The following is a 22,775-nucleotide window of genomic DNA, read 5'->3' as shown; positions in this document are numbered from 1 at the left end:
AGCCGTGGTGGGGGCTGTAATTCACGGATATACTTGTGTACAAGGTCATTTTAGGCACTTCATTAACTGTTATGTAGCTTTTCTCATTTATCCATGCTTGCTGTACCCCTTTGTAGTCACACTGCATTTGTATCAGGGCATTATGTTGCAATTAGATTTAGTCAACAGTTATAAAAATAGGTTTGCTGCAAACAAAGAGCAGTTGAAGTTTGGGAAGATTAAATGTCATTAAGAATTAAAAAAAAAAAAAAACATTATACGGTATACTTTAATACAGTTGGCTTTGCAGATCATTGTACCTCTCATTTTGGACTGGGGCCATGACATGCTCTGCAGATTTTTGCTGGTCAAGTAGATTAAAACAACACTGAAGATGAATGTAGCAGGGCAGAGGCCTTGCACTTGTAAATAATGTATTGTTGGTGTATTGTGTTAATAAAGTTTACATATTTTGAATTTAGGTTTGGCAGGGGTGGAGTTAAAATTCCATGCCTGCCAAATCCACTGTGGAATGTGGCTGAATCTTGATTGATTAATTGATGGCCAATCAAGCCCCAGCCAAATGATATAAAAGGGAGCCAAGCCCTTTGTTTGGGGAGGATGGTTCAGTGAAGGCGAATGCCCAGCCTGAACAGTAGGAGAAAAGATAGTCAAGGCACCGTCACAGCAAAGCTTGAGGGCTGTGTTTATTTGACCTTGACACTATCCCGCCACAATGATCTTAAGAGTTTCATTAAAATGTTCTATCTATCTATCTATCTATCTATCTGTCTATCTGTCTCTAAAGATACATGACAAAAATGTGTAGTCTGTTGGGATACATCTGTATTTGGTTAGTTTTCTGTGTAATACAAGAGCAGTGTGCAATTTGTTTTATAAACTGTGATTGGTAATACATAATAAAGTGCAAACTGTCAGAACCCCTCTTAGTATCAACATAACACTGTGCCCTCCGCTGTTCGTGTTCCTAGAATGTAAAGGTTGCTAAAACAGCGTGTCAATAAATGTGAACCAAGATGGTGGTTTAAGTGGTAGTCTTCAGTGGTAGTTGTTTGATTAACCTCATCTGAATCACTGATTGATTCAAAAGGCTTCCATTGGTTCGGCCACTTTCCTTTCTCACAAGCAGTTCAAAGGTAACCACTGACAACTCAGCTCATTATTTTTTCCTAAAAGCACAGATGACTTATTTGGAAACTATTAGCGGTTTCAACTGAGGGAATTTATTTTTAAGTAATCTATAAGGGACTGTTAATGTATGCTGTGATATTAAAGTGTTTGTAATGAGCATAGCCCTGTATTTATCAACACTGTTTAAGGGATTTAATGTAATCCACTTCATTCAGATTGTCAGCAAACTGAATGTAGGAGCTCAGGGAATATTACACTGACTGGTCAAAAATAAAATCCCCTAGTCTGCAATGTATGCAAATATATTTGGGCACTCGATGTGACACTAGACATTATATATGCTGTGTAGGAGTATGTAACTATTCAGCAGAAAAGCAGAAGAATCTCAGTGACTTCACAAGAAGCATTTCACAAGGCCTGTGTAAACAACTTGCCCTTAAATTCAGGGTCTGCATTGACCAACATGTCCAGCAAGTCTCCCGGGTATCCTCAGTCAGGTAACGTTTGTAGAGAAACCACGACCGGAAAACAACATTCCTGTGGGTCGTGGTGGATCGAGCAGATGTGTGCCGGGAGTTGTGTGGTCCTGCCCACTACTAGGGCCATGTGTCAGTGCAGAAATTCTGTACAATGCAATAGATTTCTTAAATTAGAAAATTAGATTTGCAAATTACTGCAGGACTGTTTCATTTTCAAGCTGGAATAACAAATCCAAGGCTGCTGGTCATTGATTTTATTTTAATACCGCTTTGAGTGTTTTAATTGAATTTGGATTCATTGCAGCTTTAACTGAGTCTATTCAACAGGAAATAGACAGAAGATACTGTGATACAGTGATTCACTAACTACTGTAATATGCAAGTTCTATTTCATGTATATCTTGTCTCAATGAGTGTAATCCATTTTAATTGGAACATCTATTTGCATGTTATTTGGATGTTATTTGATTATTATATAATTACCAATTATTTGATTGGTATATTGGTATATTTAAAAAGATGAGTTAAAAAAAAGTAATTTTGTATAGCGATGCAACTATGGTATATTTATGTGACTAGATGTCATTCCTTTTACTAAACACAAAATTAAGTTTCTAAATAAATTGGAAGTACATCTTTAAAATGATAAATAGGGGCCATTTAGATCAAGAGGATATACCCAATGTTCAAGAAATATTGCAGTGAAAAACTGGCAGTAGATTTTTTTTTCCATTAACTTGAGATACAGTATGGTGTTAAGCGGTTGTGTGCTTAGTTCTATTGTCATTGGTTTGCTTAATATGTGTTTTTTGTGTTGTTGTTGGTTTAAAGTAATATACTGATGACTGCAGGAATTATCAGTAATAAATATAAGTATCGGTAATATCAAGCAGTTTTCTCTGAGAAGGTTATTATGTGTCAGATGGATCCTGGGCTGGAATGAGTTAATGATCAAAAAGTCAATGAGGAGAGGTTTTAAGAGGCAGATATGGGAGTATTAGATTCAGACAGTACCATCGCTAGCAGGCATTCAACTGATTGACTTCCTTAGCTCCCTAACTTCAAATCCAGTAAAGGAAAGATAGCTTTAGAGTCAGTCTGATCTAAAGGCTCCTTACTGCCACTGGAGTCATTCTTTATGGAGGTCATAGGCTGATACTGACCCCTTTTTGTGCACTGCAGAATGTCAGGTCGCAATTCATCAGACTGCTTGACTGGGCGACTACAATGGCTAAAAAAAAGATTCTACTGATAATTCAATTCAATTCAGTGCACGGGTTAAATTAAAATGACAGTTTCTCATGAAAAGCAAAACAAACTGAATCTGTTATTTAAATTAAAACTTTCCAGGTGCAGCTGGCCAACATATTAAGTCATTCAGTGTAATTTGGCACCAGTGTTTGTAGATGGAGACTAATGCAGAGCATATATTATATCACTTCAATTCTTCTCCTACTGGCAATTAATGACAATAACTTATGGTAACCTAATAGCCTTGATGAGATTACTCAGTGAAAGTGGACACCATTAAAAATCTTTAATCACAATCACACCGATTCACCACAATGAAACAGATTGGCGTGTCGTAGAGGCTGTATGCCGATCGCTTTTATGGACTGAATGAAGCTTCGCGGGTGAGTAAGTTGGCCGCGAGCCACCGTTGGATTATCAGATTTCCAGCTCCTCCGAGACACATTTGTCTCAGCCTGTGATTTACACAGTGCCACTTTCTGGAGACAGCCCTCACTCACTCACACAGATACTCTCCTGCTGTACCACTCACTGACTCACTGGCTCCCTCATTCAATCCATCCTGCATGCCTGGGTCTGGGGCAGCACTACCCTTGCTGTGACCTTGTGGCTGACATTCCATACCTGGTTTTGACAACAAGAGCAGGCAACTATTAGCAGCAGCAGTTGTACATGGTAGCACTAGGAGGTGTTTCCCATTCCTGGGTGAAGGAGTCACTTGGATAATCTGCAGTGGGCAGGCAGATAATGCTAGGAACAGATGCATAGCTGAGTGCAGCCAATTCAAAACAGCAGCCTCTGCTCACACAACCCAGAGAAGAGGCTCCCTTGCGTTCTAAATGGATTATAATTTTAATCAAGGTGAGTAGAATTAGAGTCACTTTTCAGAGAAATTAAAAGGTAGTAGTTTGGTGTTTTGTTGTGTTTTTTTCTTGGGGTTTTCAAGGGTTTCTGTTAGTGTGCTTCATTTGTATGAGATATCATACAGTACTATCATATTGAATGCAGTTGTAGGTTGTTTGGTATAGATTACTGCTGTAAACTTGTGTCTTGTTATGTGTTTTAGATTCGATCAAAACTTCCTTCATTTTATCTATGATATTTGATGGGCTAGTTTATACGAATAGACTAAACCAGCCTGAAATATTGAACCAACAATTCATTCTCGAGTATTTTGCTTATCAGCACAACTTACAAATAGTCTTCTGTCTTACTTTTAAGGTTATTGACTGATTTATAAAACACAATGGGAATTAGTAAAAACAGAGCTGGTTCTAATAGAGGGAGATCAGTTCATTATACAAAACAAGAAGGTATTTATAAATGGAGGGTCCATTTGACAATTTGATACGCATGACCAGACTAACTGTCATAGATTTGAATATTTTCTCACTTGCTAGCATTTATCAGAATGTATGGTAACTGATATGACAAGTATATTTCCAGCTGACTTCCTAAGCTATCATCAGAGACTCAGGTTCATCTGTGTAAACAAGAATAAAGCCAGACACATTTAGCAGGAAGCAAAACTTACCAGCCGGGGGCTAAGAAGCAGAAGTTGCACAACTGCCCCAGTGTTGTTCTGGCTACTAAATACTGAGTTTGACTAAAGTAAATAATGTTCAGAGCATTGGATACTGTACACAATGGAGCTTATGTCTTGTTTATGTTGTTTAAATGTTTTGCTAGGCTTTGTTTTGTTACCATTTTGAAGTGCTTTAAGTATACAGTTTAAAGTTCAAATTGCAGTTTATAGCATACAGTAATATTTCATGGCTGTTCTATTTTAACCTCAGACAGACTATGCATGCTAATCAATACTAACAAGGGAGGTGATGTCACTGTCTAATAAAATATTTATTAGATGGTTGAGAGCCAGCATGTTCCATTAAAAAGTAATTCATTAGGATGTTTAAAATTGTATATGAAGAATTATTACGTTAACTTCCTGTACTGTATAGAGATACATTTTCCAGCTTTTCTCTAAACTGTGATCTCATTAAGTATGGGATACGCTGTCCTTCCATTTTATTTTGTGAATACAAATCTGGAGTGTATGATAACTCTGATTTTATGAGATCTAAAAGGGTGGCTAACACTTTGAATGCAAATGAACATCCTATTTCATTTTTGTATTAATTCATGACAGATTCCACACACTTTCACACCAATTCATATTCAACAGGTTTGAAAAGTTTACACAACGGGTACCGGATAATGGTTATTTTGCTTGTCATAAAGCCTCAGGTAAATATTTTAGTTAACAATGCCTTTTTAGAAAAACACTACAATATAAAAGTTGAATTAACATGAAACAAAATATCTACTTACACATTATGCAAGGTATATCTAGATTTTAAACACAATATGGGATCTGTTATAATCATTCAAATATGTCCTGCTTGTGTTTTTACCCAGAATTATTGACCCCTTTATTAAATCACTAAATGCAATACAAATCTGAAATACAGTTGTGAATAGGCTGGCTGGTGGTGACGTCAGGCCAGGAAATGAATGCAACACAACAGCAGCAGACTGGGGTATGAAAAGCGCTGCGGTGCATTTTAATAAATAAACAAAATAAAAGGGTTACACAAAACAAAAGACCCTCACAAAACAAAAGGCACGAGGGCCAAAACAAACAAACAGACCATGGAACAAACAAGTATCGTGCTAGTTTAAACTAGCACGCGTAGCAATTGTTTACTTTCAGTATCTGTTTCTTTTCTCCTCTCGACAACCCACCCCGTGCAACCCACCTAAGCTGCAGGTATTTTATGTTATGGGTATTAATTATCTTGTTAACCCCTCGGCCATAGTCTGCACGAGTTTAATAAATATGCGTGACTCTCAGCTAATTCAATAATTACTAGCCGACAGTCAAGCATTCACACGAGGTATTAAAATACAAAACAATAACAAACAATGGCGGACGGCACAAACATAATACATACATATAAAATACAAAACATAATATGCACAGGGGAGGGGAGGTCCCAGTCACAACAATACAATTGCGAAAAGGTCTATATTAGGTTATAAGATGGCATTATTAAGACCCATTAACGCTTGGAGATTATTAATATAGATGGGCCCTATTGATGGCTCTGTCAGTTTGCCCTGGCACTCTCCTACCTATATCAGCAAGAGGCATCATGTGTTTGAAGAGGTGCTGGTAACTATGTCAGGAGTCTTTATGCAAAAGCTAATAATCTGTATAATGTAAAACCAAATGTTGAAGAATTTATAAAATATATAACAAAATGACATATATAAATACTAAAATGTGTTTAAAATCTGTTGCATAAAATGTATGTTTAATTCTTAAAACGTGGTTTCCAGTGTTAGTGTTCAAGCTATCTGCACCTCATTTACAGCCACCTATGTAAACTCTCAAGGCATTCATTTGATATTGGTGGAATAAATCCCTGCCCCATAGCAACCCAGAACCGTGCAATCATACCGCAGCCTCTAATACAGGACCTGCAAAGAGAACAGAAATCACCTCCAGGAGCAGCGTCCATTTCTAATCTAGTCTTGAATAATTTTAAATTGTAAATATGTCAGTGACTGTTAAGAATGAGGTATTTTTAAAACTTTTAAGGAACCAGCAGAGAAACTAATAACAGAAATATTGTAACTGTACAAAATTGATATAGTCCTAATAAAAGACTGATCTGCTATAAACATTAAAAAAAATCACACCAGAAAAAATGTTTGAATCCACACTTAACACACAGAACTCTATTACAGTTTTGTATGAAAACATACAGTTGCCATGTTAAATAAAAACAAAAAAATTATTTTTACAAAGAAGAGAAAGAAAGAAAAAAGGAGATAAACCGAAAAACCCTCATTTTATTTATTTATTTATTATAGTTTATACAAACCATTGCTAACTATTCCAGTGAAAATGTCCTTACTAGAGTATTCTTGATTTGTAAAAGCTAAATAACATTAATGAAGGGATCTGTCAGGTTAATAACTCTATCACCATTTTAGGGTGAAAATAGGGTTAAAGTTGAGTTTACAAACCATGCTTAATTGGGTGAACCCCTAAAATCAGAATCCGTATGTTTGTGATATTGCTTATTTGGGTATTTAAGATTTCCAGGGAATTTACATTTCAGGGGTAAAAAAAGCTACATTGAGATGAATCCTTTATCTCTAGCCATTATTATTATTATTATTATTATTATTATTATTTATTTCTTAGCAGACGCCCTTATCCAGGGCGACTTACAATCGCAAGCAAATACAAATACATTCAAGTGTTACAATACAAGTAATACAATAAGAGCAAGAAATACAATAATTTTTGTTCAAGTGTGACAAACCACAATTCAATAATACAGCAGATAATAGTGATAGTTACATCAGGATATGATTAAATAGTGATAGTTACATCAGGATATGATTAAGTACAAAATACTACAGGTTAAACACTTGGCAGATTACAATATTCTGAAGTACAGGATTAAATGCAGTAAAATAGGGGGCAGATAAGAGCAAAATAAAGCACATTTAAATGAAGGGTGGATCCAGGCCTGGCAATGAGGTGTGGGAGCTTGTGATCATTGATGCCAGGTAGACAGCACAGCAGTGCATCGAAGTCCCTGTCTACTGACAGCTCATGATTTTAAGATTAAATGCACACTTGGTAGCCCTTATTGACACGATGAAGCATCATTTCTTTTAACAATTATTTTGACAAATCTGTGGCTGTGCAGGAAAAAAAAAGAATGCTACTGTCATCCAGACAAATGACAAAAGGTTCCACTTGAAGCAGACTCTCTCTGCTTCTTTCTGTCTCTCTTTTCTTCATTGGCTTTTCTGTTTTGTTTTCTGGCTTTATCTAAACCAACTACCTGGGGTTAAATACTCTGAGCTAAATATAATGTGTCAGTTAAAGGGACTGTAAGAAATGTAATTGGAGTTTAGTGAGCCATTTGAATTGCACATTTGGATGCAAAACTGCTGACTCCAAGGGCTCGATCAAAGAGTGATGCTCCAGATGAGATCCACTAATGTCATTAAAGCTGTATTTTTCACATTTATTTGATCGTGTCGGCATGCCGATGGGGTATCAATTGAAAGATCAAATGCTGTATGATGCTTTGAGCACCAGTCCGGCGGGACTAAGCCCTATTCTATATTGAATGGTTTATAATATTAGTTTTAAGGTCTTTCTGGTGAGCTAAGGTTATATCTACGTAGGTGATAAGTATCCTTTTAGAAGTGTGCCATTAAAAATTGTAATACTGAGGATCATTTATGAAGATACCACTTGAGATTTCTAGTAGCAGCAGATACATGTTGTATGCTTCTGTTATAAATTGGACTTTCCTGATGCATTCAAACCAAACACAGAAGAGCTACTGTAGATAAGATGTAGGCATGTTTTTTCAAAACACTGGAGAAGTGTCAGACTCAATCACAGTTCTCATTTTTCTAAAGAAATTGAGGTCACACTCAGTACAGCTACGGCCGTAAGTTTTGCATCACCCAGTAGAATTCTATCTAATTTTGCTTCATAAAGTTGAATGAAACCTGCTGAATAATGTTACGTTAACATATTACATTACATACCGCTTTGTAGTTTCCATACACTTAATGAAAAACTGACAAAAAAAGTGACATTTTGAAATCTAACATGAAATACGGTACTATTATTATGGCTTCTGGTAAACATTCAATATCATATTGGAGTTTTTTTTTTTTTTTAATTCTAGGGACTGATTCACAACGTTTGGCCATATCTGTAGATTGCTGAAATGAATGTTCTAAATTGCCTAAAACTTTAAAGAAATAATTTAAAGATCTAATACCAAATAGAAGTCACCATCCTTCTTAATTTCAAATCGTATGTACTGTATGTATGTATTGCCCAGGTGTCAATAACAGCGCCTGATTGTAAATTCACAGACCATTGCTTCTTCTTTGCTGCAGTGAGCATGTCACAGAGACATATGCTTTGATGCACAATTAACAAATTGGAACTGTGAGGCTTTAGTGGATTCTTCTGATGATATCGACCCCTCCCTATTAGTGCCCGCATGTTCAATCCACTAGACAGTATAAGGCATGGGAGTTCTGATTGTCTCAATACTGATGCACATATGCCCAAGTCAAGGAACAATCAGCACAGCGCAACTCAAGGGCACACATACTGTTTATTGACATTCATTGGCAGTCACACAAACATTTCAAGTACTGGAGAGGCTATACCACCATACCAACCCAGCTTTGCTTTTTCAATGTTGTGCATTAGAGTATAATGCGCAATGTACACAGCTACATAAGGCAAACAGGGTGTAGAAACCTGCCCACAGTCATAACTGCTGCGTGGATAAAAAACAAATAACCTACATTAATTTATAAAATAAAGAAATGTGTAAACTTGTAACTTTCAGATCGTACCAATAAAACAGAGCATTTTAGCTGTAATAACATTTAACAGATTTTACCCAAACACCTTCTGTTTAAGTAATTTGCATCCTGTGCAAGATTATCATTTAACAGAGAGAATGTGCATGAACTCTAGTACTGGTTTGTGAATTGCAAAACCCATAACGCGTTTAATGGAATTGGATGCAGATTGTTATACCATGCCTACATACTGGTTTGTCAGAGGCTTTCATCAGGCATACAGAATACAACTGCAGAAGCAGTACAGACATCTCCCATAGTCATAGATAATACAGTAGAATTAACTCATGCTTTACACTGGCTCTTATTCAAAATCACTAGAGTGCCTCATCTTTTTGCAGACAATCTTAAATCATTGTACAGATGGTGGACTGGTTGTTTTGGCACTTGGTGCATGGTTACACAGTGTCTGTGTCTCTTGTACCTTACCCTATGTTCCTTGTCAGTCCTGTTTCATTTATCTTTGCTGTCTGTGGTTTGAATATTTAATTAGTGCTTTGGTTGAGAATTTGTTATACAACATGTTTCTGTGTTTCTGAAAGCATGGTCAGGATTGCCAATAAAGTGCAATTAATGTCACGACTAATAGCTACCTTCTTAGATAGTACAGGTTTACTTTAGGCTTGAGCAGCCACACTGTGCACATTTAATTAGAGTTAATTGAAATAAAGGGGTGACACAAGGCTAAAGCCTTGTTAGCTGACCAACACTTGACCTCTAGGTGAACTCCAAGATTGATTGACAGCGAACTCCCTCTTGTGGTGTTGGTGTGTAGTTCACACCTGAGCGAAGGTGACAGCCTTTGCCTCTGTCACTTCTGTTTAGAATACTGATTTCCAGTTTCAAACCCATAACTCAAAGGCTTGAAGGCTTCAGCTGTATATATAATATATACTGTATTTGACAGAGTACAACATTTGATTCTTATGAAATCATACTATACAGCTTTATATTCACTCATTTCAGAATTTCAGTTTATTTTGTTTTTAGATTTTGCAACCAGTTTTCCAATACAGATCGAAAAATATTCTGAAAGCCAAACTTACAAGCTAGAGATTAATTCTATTTCTGTTAAATTAAATTGTGTATAGTCTTGTCACAGACATAGAAAACATATAGCAAGAATTAATTTGAGGTGGCTTAAGGTCTCCACACACCAGACGTGATGCGATTTTTTAATTGACGACGAGACACATTCGCAGCAACATGGCGATACACACCAGAGGTGACACAGAGGCGATGCAACAGGTTTGAAAACTGCCAGATCTATACAACTGTTCAAAATTGCTATTGACAAAACTATGATCAATACTGATACGTATTCATCAACATGATGTGGAAATTGAGTGTCTTCTCTGACGGTATTTCAACACATATGGCAATAAATCATACATACCAGGCTTATCCAGTTCCTTCGAAACGGACTCCCATATATTGTCTTTCAAATCTGTATCTTTATAATTGTGATGCCCTTTGTCATAATGCCCTGGGTATTTTTTCAACGACAAGTATTATTGTTTTCTCCGTCATTTTGGATACTGCTTCACCCTGCTGGACCACGTGCATTAAAGCTGTTCTCTGATTGCTCAATGCCCTAGTTGACGCGCTTCAAACTGCAAAACATAGGATTCAATCCTATTTATTTCACGTCGCTCCAGTGCCACCCTGTTGCCGCTCCTGTGTCGCCTGTGTCGTGCTGCCCTCTTCCTGCAGAACCACGCATGCACCAGACAGTCAGGACAGACCTCCCCCGTTACAAGCAGCCTTTAGCCTAATTTCCCTTTTCCCCCAGTAATGCTTAGGGGGTTAGATGACTTTATAGTGGCTGAATTGTGAATCTTTCTTCTTACAAACTTCCAAATACTTAACCTGCTATAGGCCTTGTCTGGTATGCAGACAGGTGACTTTCCAAGAAAACTCCCACCTGCTTACTGTTCTTACTCCTTTGGGTGTAAGTGTTCATGCTAAGTATCTTTCAGACATAAATTAGCCAGGATGAATCTCTTGAGACGTCACTGTGGTTCAGTGCATTAGGACATAGTCATAGATCATTAGCAATCCTGGTACTGCTATGTAGTTGTTAGGTTGTCCTGAGTGGGACACACACAGGCAACACTGTGGCTTGCAGGGTGCCACTCTACCCACTTCTGTAACACCCTCACAAATGGAATCCCAATATAGCTGGTATTTTTCACAGTCCAGACACCGGAGATTATCACAAACCCTGTGCCTTGCATGCTAATGTAATTAAAGCTGTGATCAAGGTTAAAAAACATTTCCTTCCTTCAATTTGCATAGGAACATTCTCGTTTGTCTCTTCATTTTTACTATGACTCAAGCTCAGGTATCCTGACACAGCTCACTTCTTGTGTTACAGGTAATAGGACCTCCCTGGCCTATGGTCAGCAGATGGTGTCTTATTATTGGTAACGCAGGAAGTAAAAAATGGTTTTTGAAAATAAAGTTCAAAGATCAACAGCAGACCAGCAGTTTTAGTATGAGGGTCCTTCAGGACTTCAAGGTGTATCAGAAAATGGATTGGAGATGTCCTTGAACCTGATTGTTCAATAAGAGGTCCCTAAACTGCCAAAGGACCTCACATGTTGTCTTTCAAACTATGTTGAATCTCTGTTTCAAACCAATCCGATGGAAAATATATGAATACAGTATTCATTAATATAATTAGTCTTTTTTTCTGCTTGAAACGAAATCTCCATTCTAGTACACGCCCTGTGAATGTTGTCTTTCAATGTATACTAAAGTCTGCTTCCTCGCTGCCCTATACGTTCGGTATATCTATTTAAATGTAGTATAGCAAATAGTTACAAAAAATGACAAAGGAAACAACTGGATGCAGACTGATTACTTTCAGCAACTTCATTTCAGCAAATCCTAATAACAAGCACTGTTCTCTCATCCCTAACAAAGCATTAACACATGTTAGTTACCAGATGTTATTAATTACTACAACTTCAGGACATTTAACGGCATGAGGCGGGCCTTACCAGACGATCAAGCCCCCCTCTTCAGGTTGTATTTCTTAAGTACCCCTTATCATAGGTTAGTTCAACTTCACGAAATTTGTACCAGAAATGAATCAATATTACAAGAGAAATCCTTAGTTAAAAATCACATTATTTGCTTGTTTACAGAGATTTAAAGGGACAATGAGTGTACCTTTTCTTGTTAAAATGTTAATATTAAATAAAAACTAAAACAGTAGGGACATTTTTTGGAAAAACAAAGTAATGGCAATGTAATAGCAATGCAAAGCTTGATTGTGTAACTTTAAGGAGTGCAGTGAAAATTGGACTGAAGCTAATTAAAGTTAAGAGGCTGTGGTGAGGTTGCATGTCTTAATTAGCTTGGTGTTGGGGAAGGAGTGCTTTGCTGTATAGAGGAAAAATAATGTATCTTTAATTACCAAGATGCAAATTTGTACATGTTTTACACTTTTTATTCATGTAGTACAGTACTTTTATTTCAGTCAAATATCTCAAACTGGATATTGTTGTAAAGGGACAGTCCATGTATCAGTAAGTGGACGTTCCTTTCCAACAAGTCTATCATGTTTGCTCTTTCTGCAACTGACAATAGGCCTTGATTACTAATGACAGAATTCAGTTTACATTCTTGCTATACAGGAAGATTACATGTTCATATTGCACAAAATAAAACAATCAGTTTTTGAATCACATCCATTTCAGAGGTAATCAGTGTTACAGAGACTAGCCAAATAGCTTGAGGATTTATATTGTATATTTTGTATTCAAATTGCATCCAATTACCTGTAAAAAGCACCATCCCAGATTAGTAATGACTGTTCACCATCTTATCTATCTTTATAAGGTTTGCATTGCATGGTGGATTGCGGTTGTCCTTTCTCATTTGTCTCTTCATGTGTTTTACCACTGAAGCACAGCTGCTGGAAAAGGGTTTGCAGTGCTTTTGAAAACTTCGTATTCAGCAAGGAGAGGAAGGAAGTGCAAAACACATGAAGTGCAGATTCGGTGTCTGTGGGTCATATTCAGAAAGCTTTGAATGCTTTTTATAAGTCTGTATTTGATGGATTAAGTAAAGTGTATGCATAAAACCGATCTAGTCTGTTTTTAAAGAAATCAACAGCAGTTCACAATATAATGTAAAGCTTTGTGGATTAGACGCTGCGCTTCTATCTGTAATCATGCAGATGGTATAGCTTGTTCAATATTCTGTCTTGTATTTAATTTTTTGGGTTGTTTTAGAAATTATTTACCCATGGCAGCGATTTTATCAGATGGGCATGGATTGTATTTGATAATTCTTAAAATGCAAAAAAAAAAAAAGTATAGTACACAATGCTATAAACTTATAAACAACTAGTTCACAGTACTCCTTGACAAATATAAAATGTGCTGTATCTTGTGTTAGAATAGGACAAACAAATAAGCTATTGGAATGTGAAACAACTATAGCAACAAGTAATCGTATACATTCTCTCTCGCTCTCTCTCTTTTAAAAGAGCTTGTGAACTTTAATTAGAAATATGAATATTAGACGTGATTCTCAATCTGTTTAGCTCTGAAACAAGTAGTGTACTGCAGCCCAGGAGGACTGGGAGCAGCTCTGCATTTCAATCATACTGTTGTGGGTCTGGTAATCTGTTTTACTGCTTTTGAATTTGATGGTCAAATGAAATAACAGCACAACAGCTAACACTATTGACTGACACACAGGCCTCTTTAGTGGGAGCTATAGGAGGGTACTTGACACAGAGAACACATTGAACATCCTTCTAGCTAGTTATTACAGCTCCAAAACACTTATGCAACTCTTTTATTAGTTTATTATTTATCACACAATGGTCAATTACCATGATGCATTTCTTTCTAATTTACATACAAGGTTTTAGATTTGATAATCCACCCAAGAACTACAGGGCCTTGACTATAATAGTAGTGTTACATGCTGCCACCTGTTGGCAGACTCCTAGATATTAACGCTGTAATGTTAGTGCATTCATTTAATACAGAACTGGGTTACAACGTCCAGGGATCTCCTCTGCCCATTAATACCGTTTAAAAAAAAATGGAAACTCTCAAGCATAAAAAAAAAAAAAAACACCACAATGGTTGTCAATAGCGACAGCTGTCTGTCATGAGCTAATTGATTCCCTTGAGGTCAGACTCAGAGCAGAAGCAGAAAATAATAGGTGGCTCTGGCTTTTATGTCTATAAAGACAATTTTGGCTTACAGATGTCTATGTCAAAGCACATTAACAAGAAAATATCAAAAACTGAAAAAAAGAACCTTGTCATTTGGAAATGTACTCCTGAAGCTCCTTTTTCCTATTTATATTATCTCATATACGGAAGGGCAATTATCTGAGTACCATTTATTCTATGATATATTTCACTACATTATAACAAATAATACATTTCTTTAAGCCTCCTTCGAGGTCTCACTTCCAAGTTCAGAACAGACACAGTTCTGCTTCGGTTCTTGCAATGAAAAAAGATAAGAAGGGATATGAGATGAGATAAGAAGGAATATTTACCTCCGTGTAACTCTGTCTTTGTGACTACCGTTCATTCTACAGGTAGATACATCATAATTTGAAAAGGAACAAGCTATTGCCTGTTTATCTTCTAGCGCTTGCAGTAGCACAATAATTCATTCCTTCTAACTTGCTGAGTGCACACATTGCTTGGCATATGTGAACAAAACTCCTTATGGGAAAAAAATAAATAAATAGCCCCTGTTTACTCCATCGTATTAAGCAACCCTGAAATAAATCTGGTAAAATATATTTTCTTGATAAACATTGAAGCAACAGGAAAACAATAATCTGCCTGCTGATTTCTTGTACATTTAACAGTACAGTACATGTAAAAATATGTAAGAGGTAAAAATAGGGTTTATTACATGATATCTCTATTGGTTTACATTTACAGTTACTTTACAGAGAAAAGTAACGATATAAGATTAACATGGTTAATGCAGCTAATACTGTGTTCTCCGGGCTATTGTTGCACAGATCCAGTAAATGAAATGCTGTTGCATGTTTTACAGTCTGAAGTCCTTGACCTCTTTTCTGAAATGCATTAACCTTTCTTATGTTGAAACTCCATGAATTCCTGTAACATTAAGAGACAAAATTGCACTTAGGTAAAATGTATGCCTCTGGAGGCAAACAACTGCCTCTTTGCTTATCCCCACCCCCACCCCACAGAGTAACAAATGCATGCTCATAATTAAGTAGTAGAATATGTTATCATACTATTATAATAAATATCCTAGCATGCAGATGTAGTATTTACTTACCAAATCACCATGGGATCGTATATTGTTTTGAAGAGAACTATTAGTAAATCTGTACTGTTTTGGAGAATTATTTTAATGTACTAATTTTCTGGAAAGCAGCTGCCAGTGCAGTGGTAGCACACTATTGACTGTAAGACAGACACCACATGATCAATAGTGACTTTGAATTGTTCTGTCAATGCTCACAGCCATTATCTAGATTGACATGAATATGGAAAAATAAAGTTATCTTTAAAGCGAAAGTGTTCCGCTCTCTGGGCCACTAGACTTGACCTGAGGCTACCTACTCTCATTGTTAATGAGAAACACTCTGCTGTTTTATTTTCAAGGCAGTGCCAGTATGAGTCCATGGGTATGTAGCCTTCAGTGGAGGAATGCTTCTTGCTAAATGGAAAACTTATTGACTTTAATTTAGAAAATCAATTCTCTCACATCATTGTAATTGTTTCAGTTCTCGCTGATGAATCAGACATAGTTTTCAAGGTGGATAGCAGAGTGGATGGCCTTCTGAGTTTGTAACTTGCAGTTCTCTATAACTTCACTTGTACATTTACAGTACAGTGGGTGAATGTACTAAAAATAATGCAGGTGTTTATTGTATTAGTATTGGGGGAAGTACATTCTCATTTCATCTGTGGTCTTCCAACAAAATTGTGGATTTGTATGCTTTGTCCGATTTATACCATAAGAAGTTGTACAGTAATAGTTCCCTCTACTGTAGACATCTACCATGGTAGAAAATAAATAATCTCAGATTTCATTTTTGAACAATAATTGAAAATTAATTGTATCCATGGTGTCAGATTACCACTTGACACCATGTACTGATGAAAAATATAGTAAAATAAATAAAATCTTGACCCTTTAAATTCTGGCATGGAATTAGATGTATACAGGTAACAATTTGCTTGTATGTATCCATCTTTCAGTATAGAGAAATATATTACCATGTATACATGTTTTAAAAAATGCCTATGACAACACATGTGTTTTTCATTGAGATAACACGCATGGAAAAAGCCTGCCCATGGTTTGCATCAGGTGTCATGGTTGGTAGAATCCCCTTGAACCCTGCTGAGTTTTGAGGATCACAACAAGATTAAAGCCAGGTGTTTACAGTGATTGGCAAAAGGAAAGCAGATAAGCTGTTTATGCGAGACTGTATGGATTGACTTTCTCCATAGGCCTTCAAACAAATACAGATAAAGGAAGGAAAATCAATGCATCCATTAGCCAGAGTTACATTCTTCCCTTGATCTCAGCTTGAATTTAACATCTGCTGAACAAAAGAACAGCAGCCCAAGTGTGTCTGTAGATATTGTGACAAGTTGCATTTTTTCTCCCTTTTTCAGCATTTTTGCTCAAGATATTCATTAATTTACCCCATGCCATTGTTTTGAAGAATGTACACAGGGCTCTAAAATCAATACTTCATGCATTTCTTATCACAGGTTGTTTAACTGGCACAAAGCTGACTAGACCTTGGGTTTTATTTTCTGGAGAAGGCAAAGTTTAACCCCTTCAGCCCAATGACAAGTATAAACAGGTTGGCTATTTGGAACAAAATATTGCCAGCGCTCTTACTGGGCCCCCAACAGGTATATACATTCCCAGACAGTAGTTTACTTTATAATTTTACAACAAAAGGATTTTTAATAGATGTATTCTTCCTGTATCAGCTTAAAAAGCACTTCAGCCAGCACCAAGTGTCCTTAACCTACATGAAAACCAACAAACCACCGGCATACACCAGTGCTGGTCAGTGGTGGACTCCAACTTAGGGAAAACAGCAAAATACATCTACAACATAAAAAATAAAAAAATCTAGCAATTCGGTTTTATTTTTCTATCGAAACTCTTATTTCAGGGTGGTGGTTGAAACACACATCTGCATTGCATTTTGTTTAGATTGTATATATTGTATGTATTGAATGCCAGTGATTAGTAGATTCCTTCATAGATTAGCCATGTGTGCACTGCACTTTATAGAAAGCAGGACTTGTTAAGGAAAGCAGGACTTCCTGAAGGTAGCTTTGTCTGTGAGGAAACAAACTCCCGCCCTCGTAGAAACCTGTGCCACCACTTTACTCTGTGGACCTAATTGACATTTTTCTTCCACACTTGCTTCAGTAGAAGGTTATAAATGGCATCTCCAAGCTCAGTTGTACAGTCGCTCAGGAAGCAAAAAAGAAAATAAAAAAGCAGATATATTCCAGTATTGAAAACATTTTAAGGGTTTGTGGTTACGGAAGTATAAAAATAGTTTTAAAAACAGTGTGGGGAACTACACACTTTAAAGAGTAAATAGCAGGGTTCTGAAAAATAGTGTTATACATCCCCATGTGTTGCTCAAACCCCTCAAACCCCAATGCACTAGAGCGGCCATTTTGAAAAGTGACTTGAAACAGACTTTAAAGTTAAGTGTAAAAAGTTGTCAGGATGTTAACAATGAAAAGAAAAATTACAGGTACATTATTTAAACAGTTCTAGCAACACGTGGGGATGTATAACGCTATATTTTTCATAGACTCACTACTTACTCTTTAATGGGTTAACAGCACAATTCACCCAACCAAACACTGCTGAGATGTTTGTGAATGGTATGGTATGTACTGGTATCAAGGACAATTATAAGTGAATTTTGAGGCAGTAGAGTGAAGTGGGGGAGCTGATATATTGTGAACATACATGCAGTAATAACATTAAGCCAGGCTATTCACTAGCCTTGTAAATGCCCAGCTTGCAACATCATCTTGTTTGGACAAACCAATTGTGTACACTTAACAACATTACAGTCTAACAGTATTAGCGTAGAAGACGGGCGTAAACCTGATACTTGACTCTAAATATGTACTCACTGCTCTGGAACCGGTCACCTATATGAAGCCCTGCATAAAAAAGAACAACTTTAAAATGCAATAAAACCTTTTGTATACTGTATCTAAAACAGACTCATCGTGGTTGAACTGAATTGAGAAGAGCCATTCAATTTGATTAGACCTTGCTTTTCAAAGACAGTGGGGCATTGCTGTAATGTAATAAAATGTACGTCCTAGTTGCTTACAGACCTAAGTGCACTGTTACTATTAGAGGCAGTCTGCCCTTTTTGAGGTTGACCTTATTGTCTGCATGCATACTGGGCTACTGAAGGCTATATCACTCATTCAGATTTGATGAAACACAAGTTACTCAACAATGACTGTAGGCTTTGTTTGGGTACTGACACATTATATTTGCCACTAAAAGGATATCTTGGAAAACACTTTTATGATGCATAGGCATAAGATGCTATTCACCATGCAATGGATGTACAGACACCAGTAATGTGAAATTTATATCTCAGGGATCTGTATGTTAATCAATTACGCATATCAGAGAAAGGCTGACTTCAGTGAAAAATAAATGTACTTTTTAAGGCATTTGCCAAGCAAATAAATATTTGAAGACTGATTGACTGTATAGTTATGATTATGTTGAGAAAGCTGTATTTCAGAGTACTATTTTTACCCGAGCATCTCTGAACTGATTTTATTAAAAGCTAAGGGTCATAGCTGTGTAATCACAAAGAACAAGGCTTTAGGCAATATGGGGGGAGTGTGGTCATAAAGGGCAAGGTGGGAAATAATAAAGAAGATATTGGCTAGTCTGAGAGGTCAAGGTACAAGAACACAAAGTGACTGGGCCCTGATCAATAAAAAAGGTGAAAGATTAAATGGCAATGGTCACAAAAAAGGATCGTTAAAATGATAAATGGGAGGACATTTTGTAAGGCAGCTGGTCATAAATATCCTGATAAAAAATGCAATGTGCTTCACCATGGTTGAGTTGTTTAGTGTAAATATAGCTCATTTATCTTTGGTAATATGTTATTAGATAACAGCATGAACAATGCTGTATGTTCTTCCTCATCTGCTTTTTTTATTGTAGCTTCCTTGCATGTCCATTGAATATGCAGACTATATTTGTATAAGACATCAATGTTGAAATAGCTAAATTAATCCACCTTCACTGTGAAGAATGTTAACTCATTTTTAAGACACTGTAACTTGAATACATCTTAGCAGCTGACTGGGTAATACAAACTAAACAAGAAACAATGTTTCTGTTTTGTCAAAATGTACTATACATCTTTTAAATCACCTTAAAAGACCAACACTCTGATTGCAAAAGTCATAAATAAAAATAGCACCCTGTTGTACTGCTGAAGAACTGGATGCAAACCATCTAACACAAATCAGGCTATTAGTTTCTTAATAGTAACATTTGATTGCTAATGGTCCTGGACAACATACTCCCAAATAGTGATGCTGCTCTTTGTTCTGATAACTTTGAGTTTCCTCTAAGAGGGATTTACAGTATTCAGTAGAGTACAATGAGTAGAATTGGTGGTGAAATAGGGATTAGTAAAATGTAGCTAGACACTGATAATACATAAGTTCAGGAAAATATAAAGAAGCAATGTGGATTTTTATTATGACTCAGGTGATTTTATCAATCCACATTTTAATGCACCTTAACTCGTAGTTGCTTGCCTGGTTTGCACTGATTTCACCGTGTAACAAAGTTGTTGTTTTTTTTTTTTGTTCCTGGGTAGTAAGTGTTATTTCCTAATTGCTTATGCCTCAAAAGTATAGAAAATGGCTATTATTCCCCACAAACTTTGCTTTTGTGACCAGGACAGTGATATTTTGAAATTTACCTATTTTCCAGAACATTCCAGATAGATTCAGTGCTGGGTGAAATAAATGTATTTTTGTAGGATGGTACAGAGGGGAAAAGAGAGCCATGAAGTTCGCTATCCCAAGAATTTGGCGGGTACCCACTGACCACTCAAGCAACTGCTACTTCTGCATGGTGGACCCTTCCAAACGTCGGACTGGCAAGAATGCACCTGCTATCACGTATCCGGACCTTCCTTCATCCATCACCCCGGTGCCACACTGCCATGAGCTCCCCGTACCCACTCCTCCGGAGAGAGAGCAGCCGTCTTTAGAAGAGAGCAGCAAGTCAGAGAGCGAGGAAGATGTTGTAGATCCAGATGACAATTTCAGAGGTGGTGCTGAGGAGAGAAACCCATACTACCCCAACCAAAAAGACCTCAACGACTTGATTAGAGATCTTGGTCTCACCAAGTCCAGTGCCGAGCTTTTGACGTCTAGGCTCAAGCAGTGGAACTTGTTGGATGAAAGTGTGCAAGTCGCAGATCAGAGGAAGCGTCACCAACCTTTTTCCTGCTTCTTCACCCGTCAAGATGGGCTCTGCTTCTGCTACAATATGACCAGTCTGTTCGAGGCAATCGGAATCGCCTGTAACCAGAATGAGTGGCGCCTCTTCATTGACAGCTCATCCCAGGAGCCTCAAAGCCGTGCTGCTCCATAATGGTAACAAGTACCCGTCTCTTCCCCTGGCTCACTCGGTGCACCTCAAAGAGGATTACAACAGCATCAAGACCTTGCTGGACGCCTTGAAGTATGATGAGTACGGCTGGGAGGTCATAGGAGACTTCAAAATGGTGGCATTCCTGATGGGTCTCCAAGGCGGTTTTACCAAGTTTCCCTGCTATCTTTGCCTTTGGGACAGCAGGGACACCAAGGCACACTACCACAGGCGGGACTGGCCACAGCGGACCGAGTTCTCTGTGGGGAGGAACAACGTCAAGTGGGAGCCACTGGTGGACCCCCGGAAGGTGCTGATGCCACCACTGCACATCAAATTGGGCCTTATGAAACAATTTGTCAGAGCTCTAGATAAGGAGTCGGCAGCCTTCAAGTACCTTCAAGACGTCTTCCCTAAGCTGTCTGAGGCAAAGGTCAAAGCCGGTGTCTTCGTCGGACCACAGATAAAGAAGATCCTGGAGTGCAATGAATTCCCCAAGAAGCTCACTAGTAAGGAGAAAGCGGCTTGGAACAGCTTTGTCGTAGTGGTTCGGGGCTTCCTGGGCAATCACAAGGCCGAAAACTATGTGGAGCTGGTTGAGACTCTGGTGAAGAACTACGGCACAATGGGCTGTAGGATGTCCCTCAAAGTCCATATCCTTGATGCTCATCTTGATAAATTCAAGGAGAACATGGGAGCGTACTCGGAGGAGCAAGGCAAGCGCTTCCACCAGGATATACTGGACTTTGAACACCGCTACCAAGGACAGTATAACGAGAACATGATGGGAGACTACATTTGGGGGCTGATTCGTGAAAGTGATTTACGGTATAATCATAAATCTCGAAAAACTACTCACTTCTAAATCTTTTGTAGTCATTTTTGTATTACTTTAGTATAAATACATGTTAATTTGGATTCATATATTGTTGTTTTCTGACTTTATGTGAACGAAAAGACACAAATTCGCCCATTTTCTCATTGGAAATAGGTAAATTTCAAAATATCACTGTCCTGGTCACAAAAGCAAAGTTTGTGGGGAATAATAGCCATTTTCTATACTTTTGAGGCATAAGCAATTAGGAAATAACACTTTCTACCCAGGAACAAAAATTGTGTTACATAGTGTTTTCATTCTCATGGCACAGTATGTGGATGCCATCAGTACAAGAATGAATTCCTGGATTTTGTGTGGGAATCCGTTCATAATTAAGTGCATTCCTTGTCAATATGACCTGGTGTGAGCTATGTATAGTTCAGAAGTCTTCATCACCTCCATCTGTTAAGTAAAACTGTCCAAACTGTTGATGGATCCAGTCTGCAGTGCAACACAGCACCTGCTTCCCTCATAGGTACTTGGCTTGTCCTCAGTGGACTCCACTGGGTTCATTCTCTTGCACTCTACAGTTGCCCATTGATCACATCCCCCATGTGTGGCTCTTTTTGGTGTGGTGCCCTGTGAATTGGAAGCCTCGTATGTTCGTTGGATTAGGTATTTTAGGCATTTCTTTCATCTGCTATCATCTGCTGACCAACACACACTCCCTTCTGTCCCATAGTCTTCTTCCAGACTCTCTCCATCTTTTTGACTTTTCTTTTTGTTTTTTTTACAAAAGGAATTATTGTTCTGTTCATATCAATTATTGTCGTTTATAACTATCTATGTATATGAGGCTGAAATGTGTGGTGCAGATTACCAACATAGCTTCACCAACATTTCTAAATGTGTTACAGTAGCAACATCTTAGAAGTACAATAAATATGTTTTTTTTGTTTTTATAGAAAGGTTGCACCTCTGTATTCTTT

The 22,775-nt window shown here is 37.5% G+C and overlaps 1 protein-coding gene across 5 annotated transcripts in view; it reads left to right on the top strand.

Annotated features, from left to right (window-relative positions):
• LOC117962676 (rho GTPase-activating protein 24-like) overlaps positions 1–22,775 on the top strand; it is a 233,612-nt gene that overhangs the window by 164,864 nt on the left and 45,973 nt on the right. Inside the window, exon 1 of one of the 5 annotated variants that reach the window (XM_058991206.1) lies at positions 3,354–3,722. The exons of the other annotated variants lie outside the window; for them this stretch is intronic. Coding sequence (XP_058847189.1) covers positions 3,701–3,722 — 22 coding nt within the window. The 5' untranslated portion in view covers positions 3,354–3,700. Of the gene's footprint in view, positions 1–3,353; positions 3,723–22,775 lie in introns of those variants that run through there. 5 annotated transcript variants of the gene reach the window in all.

The sequence above is a fragment of the Acipenser ruthenus genome, chromosome 2 (genome assembly GCF_902713425.1).
Source record: "Acipenser ruthenus chromosome 2, fAciRut3.2 maternal haplotype, whole genome shotgun sequence".
Classification (NCBI taxonomy): domain Eukaryota; kingdom Metazoa; phylum Chordata; class Actinopteri; order Acipenseriformes; family Acipenseridae; genus Acipenser; species Acipenser ruthenus.
The sequence above is the reverse complement of the archived record's forward strand: the minus strand, read 5'-3'. Positions and strand labels throughout refer to the sequence as shown.